This window comes from Pseudonaja textilis, chromosome 2 (genome assembly GCF_049901715.1).
Source record: "Pseudonaja textilis isolate UNSWEBS1 chromosome 2, rPseTex1.2, whole genome shotgun sequence".
Lineage (NCBI taxonomy): Eukaryota > Metazoa > Chordata > Lepidosauria > Squamata > Elapidae > Pseudonaja > Pseudonaja textilis.
In genome coordinates, this window is record NC_141991.1 from 98,636,552 (window position 1) to 98,655,289 (window position 18,738).

An 18,738-nucleotide genomic window follows, 5' to 3' on the forward strand; every position below is an offset into this window, starting at 1 on the left:
CTAAACAGTCTTACCCATCCAAACAGGCAGATGTCCTAACTAGATAGTTAATATTTTTATAATACCATGGAGAAAAGGAAAGAATATTATTCATAACCAGATCTTAAAAGCTGCCCAGATTTTTATTAAACCCCTTGAAATTAATCATATTCTGTTTCTTGGCGTGCTTTCCAGTACCTGTCCACTCTGGAGGACACTGGCAGTTGTAGGTGTTGACACCATCCACACAAGTGCCTCCGTTCATGCACATGTGGTCTGGACAGTCATCTATGTTAATTTCACAGTTGTGTCCTTCAAAACCTGAAAGGAGGGGAAAAGATAATTTAGCCTAATTGGGGACAGCGGGAAAAATTAGCTTCAGGAAAGAAAAACAAAAAAGCCCAGTATTAAAGTGAAATGTGCAATTATGCATCCTTTCACGTGAGTGAATTCCATCAAGCACATACCAGGATACCTTCCAGGATAGATGACATACAGTTTAAAGTCTGGTTAGGAATTGTTAGCCAAAGAGGCTCTGAGCTATGCAGTGAAAGCCCTTCCTGCATTCCTGATCATAAACTAGATCAAGGCGGAAGCATTAGCCAAGCCTCACACTACATTCTGGCTCAAACAGGGTGTCTGCTAACTTGCCTACCCTGCCTCCCTTTAGATTGCTTCCTTCCTGCTCTGCCAAAGCTCTCAATAGCTTCCCATGAGTTTCCTGACAGGAAAGCAGTGAAATACAATTTAGCAAAAGCAAATAGTTTAGCTTGTGTTCCATGTGATGCTCCTATTCCACACAACACAATTGCATCAGTTATTTTTATGCTGATTATCTCTCTCTACCGCACTCTCATAGAGCAGTGGTAAGCAACAATTTTTGGAAGTTCACTCACCAGGTAAGCAAGCACACTCATAGCTGAGATCTCCTGTCTGCCGGCAAGTGCCTCCATTGAGACACTGAGAAGGAGCACAAGGTGTAGAGATACTCTCACAGTGCTGTCCTGTATAACCGGCTTGACACTGACAGCGAAAGGAACCAGGTGTATTAAGACAGGTACCGCCATGCTGACACAGACCAGACACCCGACATTCATCTACATCACTCCGACAATTGCGGCCTTGGTAACCTGATGGGCATGTGCAATTATATCGGCCATTCCAGTTAGTACAGCGGCCACCGTTGACGCATGGTTTGCTGGCACATGCATCAAACAGAGAGCAATCCTGACCTAAACAGAAAAGGAAATACATTACGAACATGGAAGATGGCTCTTCCCCCCAAAAGATCTATTTCCTCGTTTATATTCAGGGCTCTTTCTTCCTGGAGAGCACCCAGTTGTACTGCCATCCCAATAGACTGCTTTTCTACCAGAAGCTTTTATCTCCCTATTCTATCACACTGGATATCCTTACCTCGGAAGCCCTTGGGACAGGTACATTGGTAGTGCACAGTGCCATCACGCAAGGTGCTTTCACATGAACCCCCATTGGCACAGGGTGATTGGTGACATGGATCCTGAAACTGGCAGTGCTCTCCAATCAGACCAGGCTGGCATCTAGCATGAAAAAAAAAGCTTGTTAGATTTGTATTTGGCATCCATGCCCGTCATACATTGGACATATATTCTAAAGACCTACAACTAACACAGATTCACTCTAAAATAAAATTTTTTGAAATGGTAGCGTGTGAAAAATTTGTCAGAAATAGCAGCCAGGGGGGGATACAGAAAGCAATCCTAGAGAGGTTACCCTTTGGGGGAAAGGGGAGAGAAAAGTTGTCCTTGAAGCAAAGAGCCTCCAAAACAAGAACACAATCAAATAGCAGCCTCAAACTTCACAACCTCCTCCCCACCCCGTTTAAATTTCCAACTCCACAAGTTTCTGTGGCTATTACGATATATTCAGATCATACTTCCATAAGGAATTAATTCAATGAGTGATTAGGATCTCTTTTCACCAATTCACATATTTACTCTTTGTGCATAAACCACTTCAGAATTGCAAACAAGTTAAGAGTCTGCACACAATACCTTTGCTGTAAACCTTATTCCTCCACTAAATAACACTTCAGTGAAGTCATTTTTTTCTAATTTGCACTATCCTAGTTTACCAGGATCTGTCATCTGTGTATTTTGCTAACTGCCCACATTCACCTTTGCTAAGCTGAAAATAGATATCTTAAAATATTGGCCTTGTCTCAGGTTCCAGCCAACCATTTCCTCTTACTAACAAATCCCAGGCAAATCTAAGAAAAAAATTTTTCCCATCCAGGACAAGATTTTGTCAGCAAAACCCACAGAATAAAAAAGAGAGAGAAATTGAAAACAGGACGTTTGTATATTTGGCATACAACTTAATTTAATGCCATTGAACATTGCCAATATATTGATATCTGCTTGAGATGGGACTAAATGTAGTTTCTAAAATATGGTTGTAATGCCTGGTATCAAGAGCCCTGACATTTTGGGGGGTTGAGTTTAAAAAGCTAGTCAAGTGACTAACTAGTCAACTTAGTCAAAACATGAAGGATTTTACAGAATCCATAGCACAGACTTTTGAGAAAAGGCTGAATTCAAATTAAATAGAAAAAAACTTGGGAAAGATGCTTCTTGCTCCTGGGAAGAATATTGCTAACACCTGGCAGGCAAAAAGAGAGAGAGCTTTGCCCTGACATATAAACATGGGTGAAATAGCTACTGTGCCCAGAAAGAAAAACGGCTTAAACTTTACATGGCTCACTAGAGAGAGAGCCACATATTGAAACATTCTTCCTTCAACTCCTGCAGTTTTAAAAACCTGGCATTTACAAATTCTTTCCTACAAATTGGCTCCAGCTGCCTCTCTAAACTTTCCATCAATCTGGGTCCAGTAAAGTAATAGCTAACCAAATCTGGGCATTTTACATACCCACTCCCCACCCCACCCCAGGGCCACATCCAGTGCATGGCTGTCCAGCCCATGTGAGGTCAATCAGAAATTAGAAGTCAAATGTAAGTAAGCGTATACCATATGCACACAATACAATTGCATTTCTTTGATTCTGAAGGGAAGTGGTTTTTTTTTCCAATTTACACAGGTGCCTACACATCTTCACAGTAATGTGTTGGTCTTATTGGTTTGGCTCTCCACATCAGTCCCTGTTTCTCATGTAGCTCCTTGGGAAAATTAATTGCCCGTGCCTGGGTTAACCCAAGGAGTGCTGGTGGGAGCATTAGGCAGCCCCCTTTCCTAATCGACAGCCATTCTGGAATCATTCTAACAGGTCACTCAAATCCAGGGGCCTCAGAGCCCTCTCCCAGCCTCTGCCTACAGCCTGCTATTGTCATGGCAACGCAGAAAGCCTGTTTGTTTTTCTGCCCAAGCCTGAACAGCACGTCCTATGCACCAGCCAGGCCTTGCCAATCCACAGAGGGGATCAGGCAAGGAATGGGAACACCAGACCAACTACAAGGCAAATCCAGTTTGTCACATGAGGCACAGGAACCACCCACCCATCCTCTTGCCAAAAATGTCAGCCACACTGCAGAAGTTGTCCGCTGACCACTGTTTTCCCAGCAGTTCAAATCTAAAGCAGATGCCATGAATCTTGTGCAAGCGAGGGCCAACAAAAAGTTTACCCAAAGCCAAAGATAGGCCTCTGACGAGGTCCAGTTGTCGTGGAAACTCCGAGGGAGAAAGATAATTGAAGCCAGTCAGTGGTGGACGAGATCCATCGAAAGCACAGAGAAGCTCTGCCTTGAAGACATAGAACAGCCTGTCTGAAAATCAAGAAGGCAGCTCTAGTGGAGTGGCGGGGGATCTCAAACTCAAGCCAGGAGGAAAAAAGAGCCAGAGAAAGGCAGGCACAACTTGCAGACAGCAACTGGCCAAAGGAAAAGGCACTCAGACATCCAATGTCTCCGCAACTGCATCTGGAGGAAAGCTGCCAGTAGCACTTTGGCAGCTCTATACTGTATATGTTTGTGTGTGGTCATTGTGCACTCAGGTGCCTATATACACATAACACTTAGGAAGAAAAAAAAAGAGGAAACACTGAAGTCTACTGTATGATTTGTAGATTTGTGAAGTGCTGTAAAATTAACCCATAGCAGCAATTTAAGATTTAAATGAGCCATAACCCACACTCATTGTTCTTTAAGAAACCAAATAGTTTACTAACATTTGCTTATTGATCTTAGAATATTTCAACCCAGAAGTAAATCTATTCTGCAATAACCAGAAGTGTATCCTGTTCTGGTTAAATCCACATAGTTTGACCATTCATCCAAAGAGGTATTGTAAACAAAAGATTATATGTACTGTATGTATTTTTTCAGCAAATCTTGTCCCCAACCTTACAATAAGCTTATTTTTTTAAAACCAGTTTAGCTTCTCTTCAGTTTTGCTAAATCACAACAGCCGCTCCTTCAAGTCAACTCCCTTAGAATTCATGTCAAAATAAACTACAGTCTCCAAGAACCACCATCTTTTTTCCATAACTACTGGAGCCAGACAATTTAAAAAAGAGGCATAGTATCTTTACAACTACTTCATTATAGTGGCTTCTAGCCCAGGTGAACAAATACAATAAACTTATTCATTCAAGCAACTTTCCTCTCTTTATATCCAGTCCTCACTCACTCAGTACATGAGATATCCACCCTTCCAAATCCATATACTGTATATAAAAGCGAAATACCACTTATGCATCATCACAAAATCTCCAGAACCGTAAAGTCTACAAACTTGAAATTTGGCACGTATATTTCTCTTGGCTGCTAAGTGCTCATTAAGAAAGGATTTTTCAAAATGACCATCAGAACATTAGTATTTTGTATATTATTAATACGCTCTGATGCTAAGGAGTTCTACGCCCACTCCCCACCTGAAAAGAAATCTGTTCCAACTGCTAGTTGCCAAATACAAGCAAAACACAAGCAGAGGAGTTTCACTTTCAGTTTTGTTTCAGAGTACAAAACAGTTGAGCTAAGCCACACCCAGGATCTTTGCTGTCTCCTTGCTCACACAGCAAATACTGTTTCAGTTTCCCAACAGCCCTCAACTCTCACACACTGACAGGAAGCTAGCCAGATGAATACTGATGGATGATGGTAGGCAGAGGCAGAAATGTTTTCCCCTTATATTCCTCCCTAAAAACTAAGGTGCGTCTTATATTCCAGAGCGTCTTGCCTGATCACATAGTTTCATAGCGAAGCACGGGTACCCTGCTAGTAAAAAATAAAATTAAATAACTAAAATTAAATTAAAATAGAATGTGGTGGCTATAGAAATCAACAGCCAGACATAGAGGTGTTCTTCTGGATCCCTCCTATCATTGCAGATAGTAAATTTAACTCTTGTTCAGTTTTTTGAGTGACAAGAAAGGGATGCACTAAAACAATAACACCTATGCAGACTCAGTTAAGCTATATAGCAGTGATAGCTAACCTTTTTCGGCTCCTATGGCAAAAACTGTGCGTGTGCTTGCACTCACGTGCCAGCACCCAGAAGGCCATGTGCCCCCCCCCCCACATATGCTTGTGTAATCCCCACCTACCCACCCCTGCCGCCCCCTTACCTGCACTGCGCCTCACAGCTGATTTTCAGCCGGTTTGAGGCCTTTTTCGGCCTCCCAAAGGCTTGAGGAAGGCTTCTGCAGGTTGAAAACTAGCCCCATTTTGTCACTTTTGGTATTTTCAGAAAAACAGGAAGTGACGAGACAGGGCTAGTTTTCGCCCTGCGAAGCCTGCAGAAGCCTTCAAGTCTTTGGGAGGCCAAAAATCAGCTGTGAGGTGCATGCATGCCCAGTGAGGTAAGTTTGCCTGCAGCTTGCGTGCCGGCATAAATGGCTCTGCGTGCCACTTGTGGCACGCGTGCCATAGGTTCGCCATCACAGCTATATAGCATTGCAATATTGGGCATGTAAAGGCTGTACCTGGAGAAGTGAATTTATCAACAAAGAGTATTTGCAGCTCAGGATTGAAATAAGGGGTCCTTGGTGCTCTCTGAGCTTTTGTTGCCTTGCAGATGTTTTGTTATTTAAACTATGTAACATCATTAGTGCTAATAAGAAGTGTGGTTTGTTGTCAGTTTATATTCTAGTAGCTTGCTCTGCCAGGGTTGGTAGGGGAGATTCTTTGGTTGGACTATTGGCTTCTTTGGCATTTTCTTGATTAGAGTATTGTTTACTTGATTGTTGTTCTGATATTAATCTTGGAGTTAATCCATGCTGATTTGGGTGCTGATTGCTGTTGGAGAAGTGCTGGGGTCATTTTGTTCCCTTTTTGGCTGGTTGATTGTCTCTTTTGCATAGTCTATGTTTTTAATGCCTTTGTGTCTATTGATGGCTAATTTGTCAGAGTGCCAGGGTTCTAGAAATTCCCTGGTGTTTTTTGGACTAGGCTTGATCTAAGATGGTCACATTTTCCTAAATGAAACTATGCTTAAGTCTGCATATATGTTGTTATAGGCCTGATGTGGCCAGTAGCTTCCTTGTGAGAGGCCAGGCTGGGCTTGTCTCATCAGCAGCAGGAGAAAGAACATAGCAAAGATCAACTGGGGGTGGCAGGGTGAGAGAAACTCAGGATGGCAGGGCCAGCAGGATCAGTGGAAAGCATGGTAGCCAAAAAGGCATTGATTCGGAGAGAGCGAGGGAGATATAGGCAGGGGAAAGCTGAAGAGGAAGCAATCCCTTACCTTAACTAGGTTTGGGACTCAGAGGAACCAAGCCAGGAATAGTTTGGAACATGGTAGCTCCTTTGCCTAATTACCAGGTGGGATTCAGTTAATGGCAGCAACTGGGAGAGCCAGGACTGCCATAGCTAAGCAATGTGATCACACTTTGCAACTGCTGTGCTTGATAATGGAAATTCTGATCTCAATTACCATCATTAATCAAGAACAGGGGTCTGCAACCTTAAACACTCAAAGAGCCATTTGGATCAGTTTCTCACAGAAAACACCGAGAGCCACAAAACCTGGGTGGGCATGGCCAACTCAACACCACTCTCACCCAGTCACATGATCCCCCAGCCATGCCTACCCAAGTTTTGTGGCTCCTGGTGTTTTCTGTGGGAAATGAATTTCTCTCTCTCTCTCTCTCATATTTCTGTTTTTCTTTTTCCTCTCCCTCTCTCTTCTTTCTGTTTCTTTCTTCCTTTCCTTTCTCTCTTTCTTTTTCTTTCTTTCTCACTGAATACGATAGTAAATCGAAAATAAAGTTATTAATTGTGGGAAATTGCTTCTCCGTAATCTTTTCATAGTGAACTCTAAGTTGATAGACGCTAGCAAGATTGTACTAACAGCAATATATTTTGAGTTTAACAATGTAATACATTATCCAAAATTATAAATAATCTTATTTTCAGATGCACTTTTTGTCATCTGTTATTTCCTTTAAAAAAATCAGACTTGCTTCCAATTTGTATCTCCTGGCAAACTGCCGTTTTCTTGGCAAGAGATCTAGTTTTTCATCATAGATCTGAGAGTTCTTTCTTTTTCTTTCTTTCTCTCCTCTCATTTGTTCCCCACTTTCTCATTCTCTCCCTCCAAGTCTCTCTCATTTTTCTCTCCCTCTTCTTTCTCTCTCATGTTTCCCTCTCTTTTCCCTCTCTCATTCTCTCCCTCTAGCTCTCTCATTTCTCTCTCCCTCTCCCATTTCTTTTTCCTCTTTCTCTCCCTCCAATTCTCTTTCATTTCTCTCTCATTTTTTTCCACTCTCATTCTCTCCCTCCATCATTTTCTCATTTCTCTTTCTCCCCCTTTCTTTCTCTCCATTTGTTTTTCTTTTTCTTCTTCCTCTCCCATTTTCCTTTCTTTCTCTCTCAGCCTTCTCTCTCTCGTTTCACTCTTTCCCTCTCCCATTTCTCTCTCTTCTTTCTTTCTCCTTTTCTCTAATTTCTGTCTCTCTTTGTCTCTCCTTCTCTCTCTTTCCCTCTCTCTCATTCTCCCTCCAGCTCTCATTTCTCTCTCCCTCCTCTCATTTGTTTCCCTCTCTCTCATTTGTTTCTCTTTTTCCTTATTCTCTCCATCATTTTCTCATTTCTCTCTTTTTCTCCCCTTTTCTCTCTCCCTCTTATGTTTTTTCTTTTTCCTCTCCCTCTCTCATTCTTTCTTACTCTCCCTTCTCTCTCTCATTTGTTTCCCTCTTTTCCTCCCTCCATTGTTTTCTCATTTTTTTCTCTTTCTCCCCTTTCCTCTCTCTCTCTCTTTCTCCTTCCCTCTCATTTATTTCCCTCTCTTTTCCCTCTCATTTTTCCCTCCAGCTCTCTCTCATTTCTCTCTCCCTCTCCCCTTCTTTCTCTCTCTCATTTGTTTCTCTCTTTCCTCTCTCTCATTCTCTCCCTCCATCATTTTCTCATTTCTCTCCTTTTTTCTCTCTCATTTCTGTCACATGGGTGCGCACAAGCAGGATACCCTCCTGGGCTGTGATCACAGCGACGGTGACTCCTCCTACCACTGCATGTTCAGGTGAGTAGCCAATCACACTGCACAGGAGAGCTGGAGTTTTCCTCCCTGCATCCAGTGGCGGCGGCTGTTTCTCCCTGTTCCCTTCCTTCCTGAGCCGACACGAAGGGGACCCCAGCGGGCACTGAGATGCCTGAAAAGGACTCAGAATCACAAAAAGCAGCTGATCGCAGGCAGTGCAGAGAAAACGCTAGGGGCGCTTCAGCCGTGCGGCTCTGCAGAGAGGCTTATGCATTCTCGGGGTAGAGAGCAGGTCGCGTGACCAGGTTGGGCCAGTGTCTCGGGGCTGACAGCAGGTTGCGCGACCGGGTTGGCAGGGAGCCGCAGGAGAGAGGTCAAAGAGCCACATGCAGCTCTGGAGCCATGGGTGGCCGACACCTGATTAAAGAGTACTTGTGGTAGAGCAAGACACTCAGTTTCCCAGATTCTGTTTCCAGAGGGTATTTCCTCTGAACCAAAGGTGGTATTCAGCAGGTTCTGACCAGTTTTGGAGAACTAGAAGCAGAAATTTTGGGTAGTTCAGAGAACCGGCAAATACCACCTTTGACTTGAGATTTTACAGTATCCTTCCCCTGCCATGCCCACAGAACCAGTAGTAAAAAAAATTGAATCCCACCTCTGCTCTGAACTGTCTCTAGCATTCACCTATCAATGGAGTTGAATTCCCAGATGTGTCAGAATGTTTGCAACAGCTGCTTATGTGAGTGTTTTGGTCATCAAGCTGATGTAATTTATTCAGATTCTCATCTCTGCTATGAAAAGGGGCCGAACATTTCTTTCATTGGATTCTACTTCTTTTTAGTGGCCAATCTTCCTTCTTGCTCCTTGTGTCAATTAGCATAGAGGCCAGGGAATCACTAGCAATTTGTTTCTAGAGTAGGATTTAGTTTTAGACTAGTATTATGTGTTACATACCAAAGTTACATATCCCATTAAGCCACCAAGCTGAACAAGTGTCCTGACAATACATTGAACAGCCTCCACTCTGCCATTATGATTTTAAAGGTTTCTCCTCTGGGAATATTTCGAAGGCCCCTTAAGAAGAAAGTATACATTGAGAGCTACTGTGGCAAGTATTTGCTCTAATCTAAGAATCTTTCTCAGGAGTATTAAGTAAAAATGCACATTAAATGGTCTACAATGTGTAGGCATAAAATTTTCTGGAAATTTCTGTCCCTTCCCTTTCTTACTCATGCACTGACTAGATGTTATAAAGTACTCCAAGCTCTATCTCCTGAAGCCTTGAAGAAAAGTTAATTTTTTGTTAGCTTACGCCAGATCAAGATTTAAATCTCTGGTGCATCTGTGGGGCTGCTCAAGTGTTTTAGCAGGGCTCTGCCCCTGCTAAGGGCTCCTTTCACATATCTAATCTTGTACCTTTCATCTTTGCTATGCTTGTCTTCTAGAAGAGGTAAGAAATGAATATGTTTAGGAACAGTATAAACAAAAGGGCTCCTAAAAACAGAAGACTCTTCTTTGGTGGATGGGTGGTGGTGGTATTTTCATTGCTTCCTTTTTTTTTTGGGGGGGGGTGCACCCCAGATCTTCCCTTGCTGCCTAGCCTTTTGCCAGAAAACTAGTCTACAAGGCAAAAAGGTCCTCTTGCACGTGATTTCTATTTGGGGAAGAGACAATGTTGTACTCAGGGCCCACTTCACTTTTCAGCAGGTAGAGGCTGTTCAGGCATTCCTGTATTTCATCTCCTTGGAGCGTGGAATGGCAGGCAGAGCCAGAGACAATCAGTTCCTCTGCAATCTAGGGCTCTCTTTTCTCCCTTTATGGTTGTCCTTCTTTCCCAACCATATACCAAAAGTGGCGGGATGGACATTCCAAGATATGTTCCTACTCCCCAAATCACTGAGGAAGCATTATGTCTTCATGTTGCCTGGGAAATTCCTGGCATTTAATTAGCAGTTGCTGCGGGGGTGGGGTGGGGGGAATGTTGGAATTGCTGTTTAATCACCACTTTTGAGACTTTGCTTATGTCCAGCATCTCCTTTCCCTGATCTTGGTTGGTGGCCATGATGGAATTTTGAGTTGATGTTATTCTATTCTGGAGAGGATCTGTAAGTTATTGTCACTTTAAATGACTTTAGTGCTCTTCAGCTGTCAGCAAAACTCACTTTAATGAGTATGGAGATTCTCAGTCATGGCTGTCCCATAGATGCTTTTTCAAGAGGCAACTGGACTTTCTGGTTTTTATTTGAAGACGTTTCCCTTCTCATCCAAGAAGCTTCTTCAGCTCATCACTTTAATGAGGTTGAAGAGATAGATATTTCCTCTGTTGCGATGTCTTGCTGCATGGCCCACCAGAGATCCTCTACCTCTTCATAGCTGGGTTTAGCTCAAGTTTATCACTCTTTTTCTTCCTCTTCTTTGTCTTCTTTATGAAAGTTAAAGCCAATACGTGACCACTATTCTTTTCAAGAAAACAAAACCAAAGACGGAAGGTGTTTCCAATGCCCTTGCCTTCTCACTAGTCATCTCTATCACTCTTATCATAATCAGAAATTTTATCACATACATGCACTAACCATAAAGAAACCCTGAGTCATTTTATTTGCAACTGAACTAGAAGAAGATAGACTAGGAATTACTAGGAATATTTTCTTGGCTTGCTAACAAGCTGCCATAATGTTATAAAGGTGAAAGATGCCAGCTTGAAAAGTGTTTCTATGCCTTATAAAAAAAGGAAAATAATCCTTTCAAAGGCTGGGATTTACCTCAGAAGAACCATACTAATCAGTCTATTTAGAGTTGGGAAATACTTCCACAAGAGCTGTACAACAGAAGCCAGGAAATAAAGATATTCCTTTTATGCACTTGATTCATTTGCTCAGATCATTAATTATTATTTGCTCTGAATTCTTCTTATTCTGTAAACTTCCCTGGGAATGCCAAATCAGTTTCTGCAGGACATAGAAAATATACCATATTTTTTGGAGTATAAGACGTACCGGACTATAAGGCGCACCTTGGTTTAGAGAAGGAAAACAAGAAAAAAATAGTTTTTTGCCTCCACACGTCCCGTTTTTGCCCTCCCGCCCGACATCCAGAAGCACTCTGCAGGACAAAAACATGCCCATTTTTGTCCTCTGGGGGCCTCCATGCATCCCATTTTCAGCCTCCCCGATGCCAGGGAGGGTATCACTTGCATTGTGAACAACATGAAGTGTGGGGGGAAGGGTGGAGTGGGGGAACTTGCCCCACCTCGCTCGGCCACTGGGCTGCTTCTTTCCACTTCTTTCTTCTGCTTTTGGTTTCACGCAAGGAAAGAAACAAAAGTCTTTCTTTCCCTCCCCCAAACTCCACCAGAAATGAGTCTTTGGGCCCCTACAAGGCATCCTGCTCCAAGAGGGTGCACCGGCCTGACAAATCTCACAAAGACTCATTTCTGGCAGAGTTTGGGGGAGAGAAAGAAAGATTTCTGCTGCTTTCTTTGCATGAAGCCAAAAGTCTCTCTGTCCCCCTCTCTCTCCCCCTGAGAACAGAGCTGAAGACGGTATCCTGCAATCCCAAATAAAGCATGATCGATCAGTAGGAAAATGGGATGGGGAATTTTCCTGAAGACTTTTTGGGGGATTTTCCCAGGGTCTCTGGTCCGCGGGATTTAAAATTATGAGTTTGGTGGTTCCTGAGGTCCAGAAGGTTGGTGACCCCTGTGCTAGAGAGAAGTTCCCAGAGGAATGGGCTCCAGAACGAATCCAAAAGCTCTGGTCCTGGTGACCTTATCTTGGGATACATATATTGGCCTTCATTCATAAGAATATTCAAACTTAGACCAGGAGCACTGGGCTATAATTTTCATAATCTCTAGCAAGAATAAGTATTGTATGTTCTGGCCTGCCACACTCGCGTCCCAGGGCACATCCAAGCATAGGTAACTGTATGGATAAAAAGTGCCCTTTAAAAAGGGGGGGGGTGAGTCAGGTGACTGGATCTGAGCATCGATGGTCCCAATATGATATGGAGAACATAATGGATGGATGGCCTTGTGGCTCACGGTCTCCTGCTATGACACATGAAGCCTGGGAGAAACACTCCCAGCAAATTCACCTAAGATCCTAGCTCTTTCAACACAGCTGTTGAAAAAGAAACAGAACCTGGAGTTGCCTTCCTCCCGAAGATGCAGTCTGGCAGTCTGGTTTGCTGATTTGATTTGTTGGCCTGAATGACTGGCAATTTAGTCTTGCTTATTTTGGAATCAAAAACAGAGACTTTAAATGCCCAGATGGAACTTTTTTACTTTAAAAAACTAACAATCAAAAACCTTTCCCCCTTGCAGCTGCAGTTCCAGAGAAAACTACTTTTCTAGGGGGGGGGGACTACTTCCCAGGGGGGAAACTGCCACTGGCACTAATGACAAATTCCTTTCCAGAGCAAAGAGCAGCTTTAATTATTTTCACTGGTATGGGAAAGAAAGACGCATGTCTTCACTCAGAGTCACAAAAACTTGATTCTTCCTGCCACAATTGTTACTTTAAAAGAAAAAAATTAAGATTTGTTCGATTTTGAAATAGCATCTAGTTTCTTCTGTGTGCGCTTCTGTTGGGTTTGTTCCTATAGAAATGTAATGCTTTAACTATGGTTTGTTAAAGCCAGCATAGAAGTCTGGTTTATGCACACAGTATCACTAAACGAAAACCAGAGGCACAAAGGAAGAACATTGGCCTGCAGCATATGGCAGGCCTGCCACAAACTACTGTCCTGCACCAACAAGTAGGGCCTTGTTAATCTAGGGAACACTCCTCCTTGCCCCAGGGCAATATAGATGCAATCTTACAACCTGTGGTGCCTTGATTCCCCCAAGGAGAAACCTTCTTCTTTCAGTACTAGCAGCCAAGCCCTGGCACTGTGCCCCTGCCTGCTCACCTTTAGAAAAGAGTCAGTTTCTGTCTCTTTTTCCAGAGGCCGTGAATCACCAAATCTGTCTGTGCACATCGCTCAGCACTCTATGACTCAGCCCTTACGCCAGGGTTGAGCCAGCATTAGTAGCAGGCCTGGAGCCCTTTGCCAAAACTGTGGCTTCCTTGAGGGCATTGCAGGCAAATCCCATTCACACCCATCCAAATAAGGAAAACAACAGCTTTTCTCATCTCAGTTCACTTCACTGAAAAGAAATTGCGCACCACCAAAGAGGAGTTACTTGTACTTGGTCAGCAGCACCAAAATAATACAGCCTGAAGTAAGAAGATAAGCATACAGCTTCCTTCTAGACTGCCTTCCTTGCAACAGAATCCTGGCAAATAATATTTTAAGCCCAGGTAGTTTTTTAGGTTTCTGACTTAATTTCTGATGCTGTTCTTTGCAAAGATCCAAACTGAAAAATCCAGTCTTCCCTCTTGCCAAGCTATGAGTGAGACACATGTTTCTCAAACTTAGCAATGGACTTTAACTCCCAGAAATTCCCAGCCAGCCATACTCCACAGTGAAAGGAACAAGAAAAGAGCTAACTTCATTATATTTACTTTTTAAATGTACTGAGAACAAGTAGATAATGCTTACAATTAATCTAATACAAGATTCCACCTAGAATAGAGCATATATTGCACTTTGGAGGTGGGGGTAACTTTGAATATTTATGAGTAGAGGAAAAAGTTACCTAACTTAATTAGATGTGCAAATGCCACTTAAATGTAGAATTAATGCTGTGGGGGGAAGAAGCAATGGGGCCATTGCATATTAGAGAGGAAACAAACCAGAGGATGTGCAAATGACTCACATTCTGGTTTTTGTAGCTAATATCCCAAACTCACCATCTTTCATAACCTCTCATTAAGCTTGAACTTTATCTTATGGCAGCACAAAATCTATCCTGTAAAATCTAGAGCATGAAGAAAGAAGGAAGTGCCAAGTTGAATTACTTGCTGGGATGTTAATTCAAATAAATACTGTTCACCAAGCTAGACATGACAATATCAAATGCATGTTTATTTCCACATATATATCCTGTTCAAGTAAAAAGCAAGGGGAACGGAATTCTTAACAGTAAAATGGTCACTGAATCATTTTTGTTCCCTTTTGATTCACAGTACTGTAATCAAGAATGGGTGGCAGGCAGAGTTAATGGGGTGCATATGTGAATGAGAAACTTGTCAGAGGAAGTTTGGTCCTGAAATGGCTGTAACAGAAGCACCCTTTCCCTGACTTTAAGTGACATATAAATCACTCTTTTAAATTCACTATAGGGGCTAGGATCTTTGGACTTTAATGTAAATGGTATTTGTAGTCAGTTGTTTGTATCTTTAACTGAAAAATGGTCATGAGATTTTAAATATATAATCTGGATACGAACTGCCCCACTGGCAAGAGAAAGAAACTCTCTTTTGGAACTCTTTTTTTTTTTTAAAGAAAAGTTCACGAAAGATATCTTTCCAATAGATTAGTGATCAGATATCGAAAAGTGAGAAACACAACTTTCCTTTGCTCCATGAGCTTGCAGAGATGCCATCTCTTCAAGAACACCCTCCTGATATATAAACAAGTCCCCTTCTACAGAAGGAAGATATCAAACTCTAAATCCCCATCCTGGAATATAATGCTGGCAATGTTCAGAATTAAGTCTACTGGGCTTAATTGGATTCACTGCCATCAAAGTATGCACAAAGTATTGCAGCCTAAATCTTCACTAGTCTGCCCAATTCTTTTGCAGAAACAAAAAGCTCGTGAGGCCTATTAGCCCTGAATCCTAGCATCTCAAAATCCAGACTATGAAACCAAGGTAACTACTATTCTAGGATTAGAATTCATGTGTATATTTGCATATTCTGAATGGGAAGGTTACCTGAATGGCTACCTACAGTAAGATGATTCTTTCTCTTTGCTCCTGAATAAATTTTGTTTGCATCTCAAACAAATTAAGCAACAAATATGAAGGACCAAGCGCTAAGACAGAAAATCCTGTGAAGTGTAATGAGCTCTCTGCAGTCAAACTTCTTGAGTAGAAGTGGTACATATATTTGAGGACAAGCTTTCATTTTACACTCAGTATTTTTACACCTACAAATAGTGTGCAAGATTCCGCAGTATCAGGCTTAGCATTAAAATCTAAAATCTGTATTTCATCAGCATCTAACATTTTCAACCAAATACTTTTGTAACAGGTTTAATTCAATTCCAATATCCATCCTAGCTCATTCCGCCCCCACATTAATTTCTTCTCTCCCAGCTCCAGTCATACTCTCTTTTCCTTCTTCTACACCTTTCTTAGAAGCTTTCCCTCTCATTTCCCAACACATTACTTGCACCAATTTTGAAACAACTGCCAAAGGCCTTCAACAAATTCCACTTCCTCATAAACCACAAAGGAGGAGAGGAGAAATAGGCTGACCTGAAATAAAAATTACCTATTCTCTTCCTCCCCCAATTGGGTATAGCCAAACCAAAAGAAGTCAAAAGGTGACCATCCCTTTCAGAGGCCTCGGTGCAGGTGTTGAGGAGGAGGTGTGGTAGGAAGGAAAGAAGGGGGAGAAGGAAGAAAGCTTTTCCATTCAATACTGGGCACTCCCAGGCCTCCCCACTCAACCTGTCCAACAGGTTTCAGACCATGCTGCATATTTTTTCCTCTTTCTTGAACCCCCAGCAAAATACGTCTATCGTTTCCCCAAAGCCGCCCCCCCCCCTTCGTACCACTATTTTTCACAAAGCCTAACAAATAATTGGCAAAACACCATTACAGCGCTGGTGGCAGTATTCTGTCCTTGGACTCCAGATCAAGTTTACGAGCTAGCTATTCTTTTTCATGTTGTATTAAATCCCATCCAGGGATCCAGGCCACACTTTCTGCCTTCCAGTGATTCACCTGTTCTGGGCGTAGCAGCTTCAGGCAGATCCACCTGTCCTGGATTCCAACACAGGCAGAGGTATGCCAAGTTAGTAACTCACCGCACAAGTTCATTCACCTGCCACTAGGAGAAGCAACTGAAGGAGCAGGGCGAGTGAGAATCCAAGAGCCCTGGGCCATCCATGCAATGAAACCAGAAAAGCACCTTGCACCATATCACCTCGACAGGAAGTGATGTTTATAAATGAGCAATGCTGAAATCTATTGTGTCTTCTGTACTCTAAGTAGCTTTTCCTTTTTCCTTCCCCCTCCTCCAACTTTCACCATTTAGCAGTATAGCTTGGAAATCCTGTTATAGGAAAGCAGAGCCGACATTGTAAGGCAATATAAAATGTGTTCCAAGGGGTGTTCTCCTACAATGTAATGCAGTGCCTGCCAAAATATGCACAAGTTCATATATAAGGTAACCTAGTGGCTGTCAAACCATTCAAACAATAAGCATCCATATTGACAAATTCCCCAAACAACCTCCCAGCTTAAGGAATGTGCTATCTTATAAACAGACAGGTCAAAAGCAAAGATTCCCTATGATTTCTGAATTAAAGTCTCCCCAAGTTTCATTTTTATTTAAAGCTTCAGGATTGGAAGTAGGATCTTTTTTCCCAAATCACGTCTGCTCTACCCCACTACTGATATTTTATTTATTTCTCATATTTTTATGGCTGCCCATCTCATAAAAAATGACAATGTATAACAATTTATGAAAACAACTAATATATAAACATGATCAACTAAAATATAAAAAGTCACCATTACAAATGAAAAAAGCCCTATTTTTTAAAAAAATATACAAACCACAGAAAGATTGTAAAAGATCAACCATTAGCCATCTAAGAATGTCTCCAGTTCCCTTGGGACCTGAGGCCTGGTCTCATGCCTTGAGAGACACTATCTTGACGAACTCCAGAAATGGTAACTTTGAGGCGGGGGAGGAAAGATTGTGAGGAAATATTCTATCAGGTGGGTGCCACTGAAGAAAAGACTGGTTTCCCCCATGGGACCCACCAAACAATATGTAGTGTATTTTTTTCCCCTTGAGGGTCTAACACAGGGGTCTTCAAGCTCGACAGCTTTAAGACTTGTGGACTTCAACTCCCAGAATTCCTCCTCCAGTCATGTTAGCTCAGGGATTCTGGGAGTTGAAGTCCACAAGTCTTAAACTTGCCAAGTTTGAAGACCCTTGGTTCAACAGCACTTTTTGGAATTCAGAAAGTGTTACTCTCTCTAGCCTCCTGAAATGTCTCATTGTGATGGTGTGATGAGCAAAGAACTGTACGTATGCCTAGAGCAGAGGTCCTCAGTCTTGGCAACTTTAAGATTCACGGACTTTAACTCCCAAACTTCCCAAGCCAGCATGGAGAACTGGCTGGCTGAGGATTTCTAGAAGTTCGTAAGTCCAAGAACTTTTTAAGTATCTTAAAGTTGCCAAGATCAGGGAACTCCTGGCCTAGAATATATATAGTACTTACCACAGAACCTCCCAATATATATATAAAGGTCATCATAGCTGTCCAGCTAAAGCAAGCAGGCACCCGTATCAGAGTAAACCAGTCTGGTATAGCAATTATGGAACTGGACTAGAAATCAGAAGACTGAATTCTAGACTTTCCTTAGGAGCAAAAGCCAGTTGGATTACTTACAATTGTGAAAAATATCAGAAGCCATTTCTTTATATCCTTATATCTTTCTCCTTTTTTCCTATTTTCTAATTGCACTTTTAGCTTTTTCTGTAATTTCTTTCTTTTCATTTTCTTTGTGCTATTTCATTTTGTATTAGTTCTTATTATAGCTATAAATTTCTAGATAAAGATATTTTTTTAAAAAAAGCAGAAGGAAGAAGCAGTTGATAATTTTACTAACAATGGCAAAGCACTGTTTAATATTGTGTGGGAGAAGACAATGGGAAACAACTACCGTGTTTTACTAAGAAAACCACATGGATAGACAATATGGGGTGATTGACAATATAACACTGGATGATGGGCCTCTCAGCTCAGCCAACACTCAATATGCTACTGAGGAATTGCTGGGGATCTTTTGGAATACTAATGGTATTTATGATATAGTAAGATTAAAGCCTTTGGGAGTCTAGTTGCTGGTGTTGCCATTGCAGGAAAAGAAAATCCAAAGCCACAAAGACAGAAATATAGTAAGAATACAAAAATGTAAGTAGTATGAGCATGGAATTGGCTATTTTCATTCAGGAGATCATAGTGTTCACTCTGCATTATATGATAAACAAAGAGGGCAGTGTTGCTTTCACAGCCAAGAACGATATGACAAACACAGTGATTGGGTACAATAAAGTCAGTAACTGACTTCAATTGGACTTCACAGATAATCTTTAATTATGACAGTTATCCAAGTTCGTGCATCAATCATTGATGCAAAAGAGGAAGCTGTCAAGTTTTAAAATGAAATCAATAGGACATGCCAGTTGTGCTGCTTATGATTGGAGACTGCCAAAG

At 41.9% G+C, this 18,738-nt stretch overlaps 1 protein-coding gene across 2 annotated transcripts in view; it reads right to left on the reverse strand.

Moving 5' to 3' along the window:
- NOTCH3 (notch receptor 3) overlaps positions 1-18,738 on the reverse strand; it is a 66,743-nt gene that overhangs the window by 31,478 nt on the left and 16,527 nt on the right. For both annotated transcript variants that reach the window (XM_026696237.2, XM_026696236.2), the window contains exons 3-5: positions 1,396-1,538; positions 876-1,211; positions 178-300 (exon numbers count right to left, since the gene is read on the reverse strand). In XM_026696237.2, the coding sequence (XP_026552022.1) occupies positions 178-300; positions 876-1,211; positions 1,396-1,538 (602 nt within the window). The remainder of the gene's footprint in view (positions 1-177; positions 301-875; positions 1,212-1,395; positions 1,539-18,738) is intronic.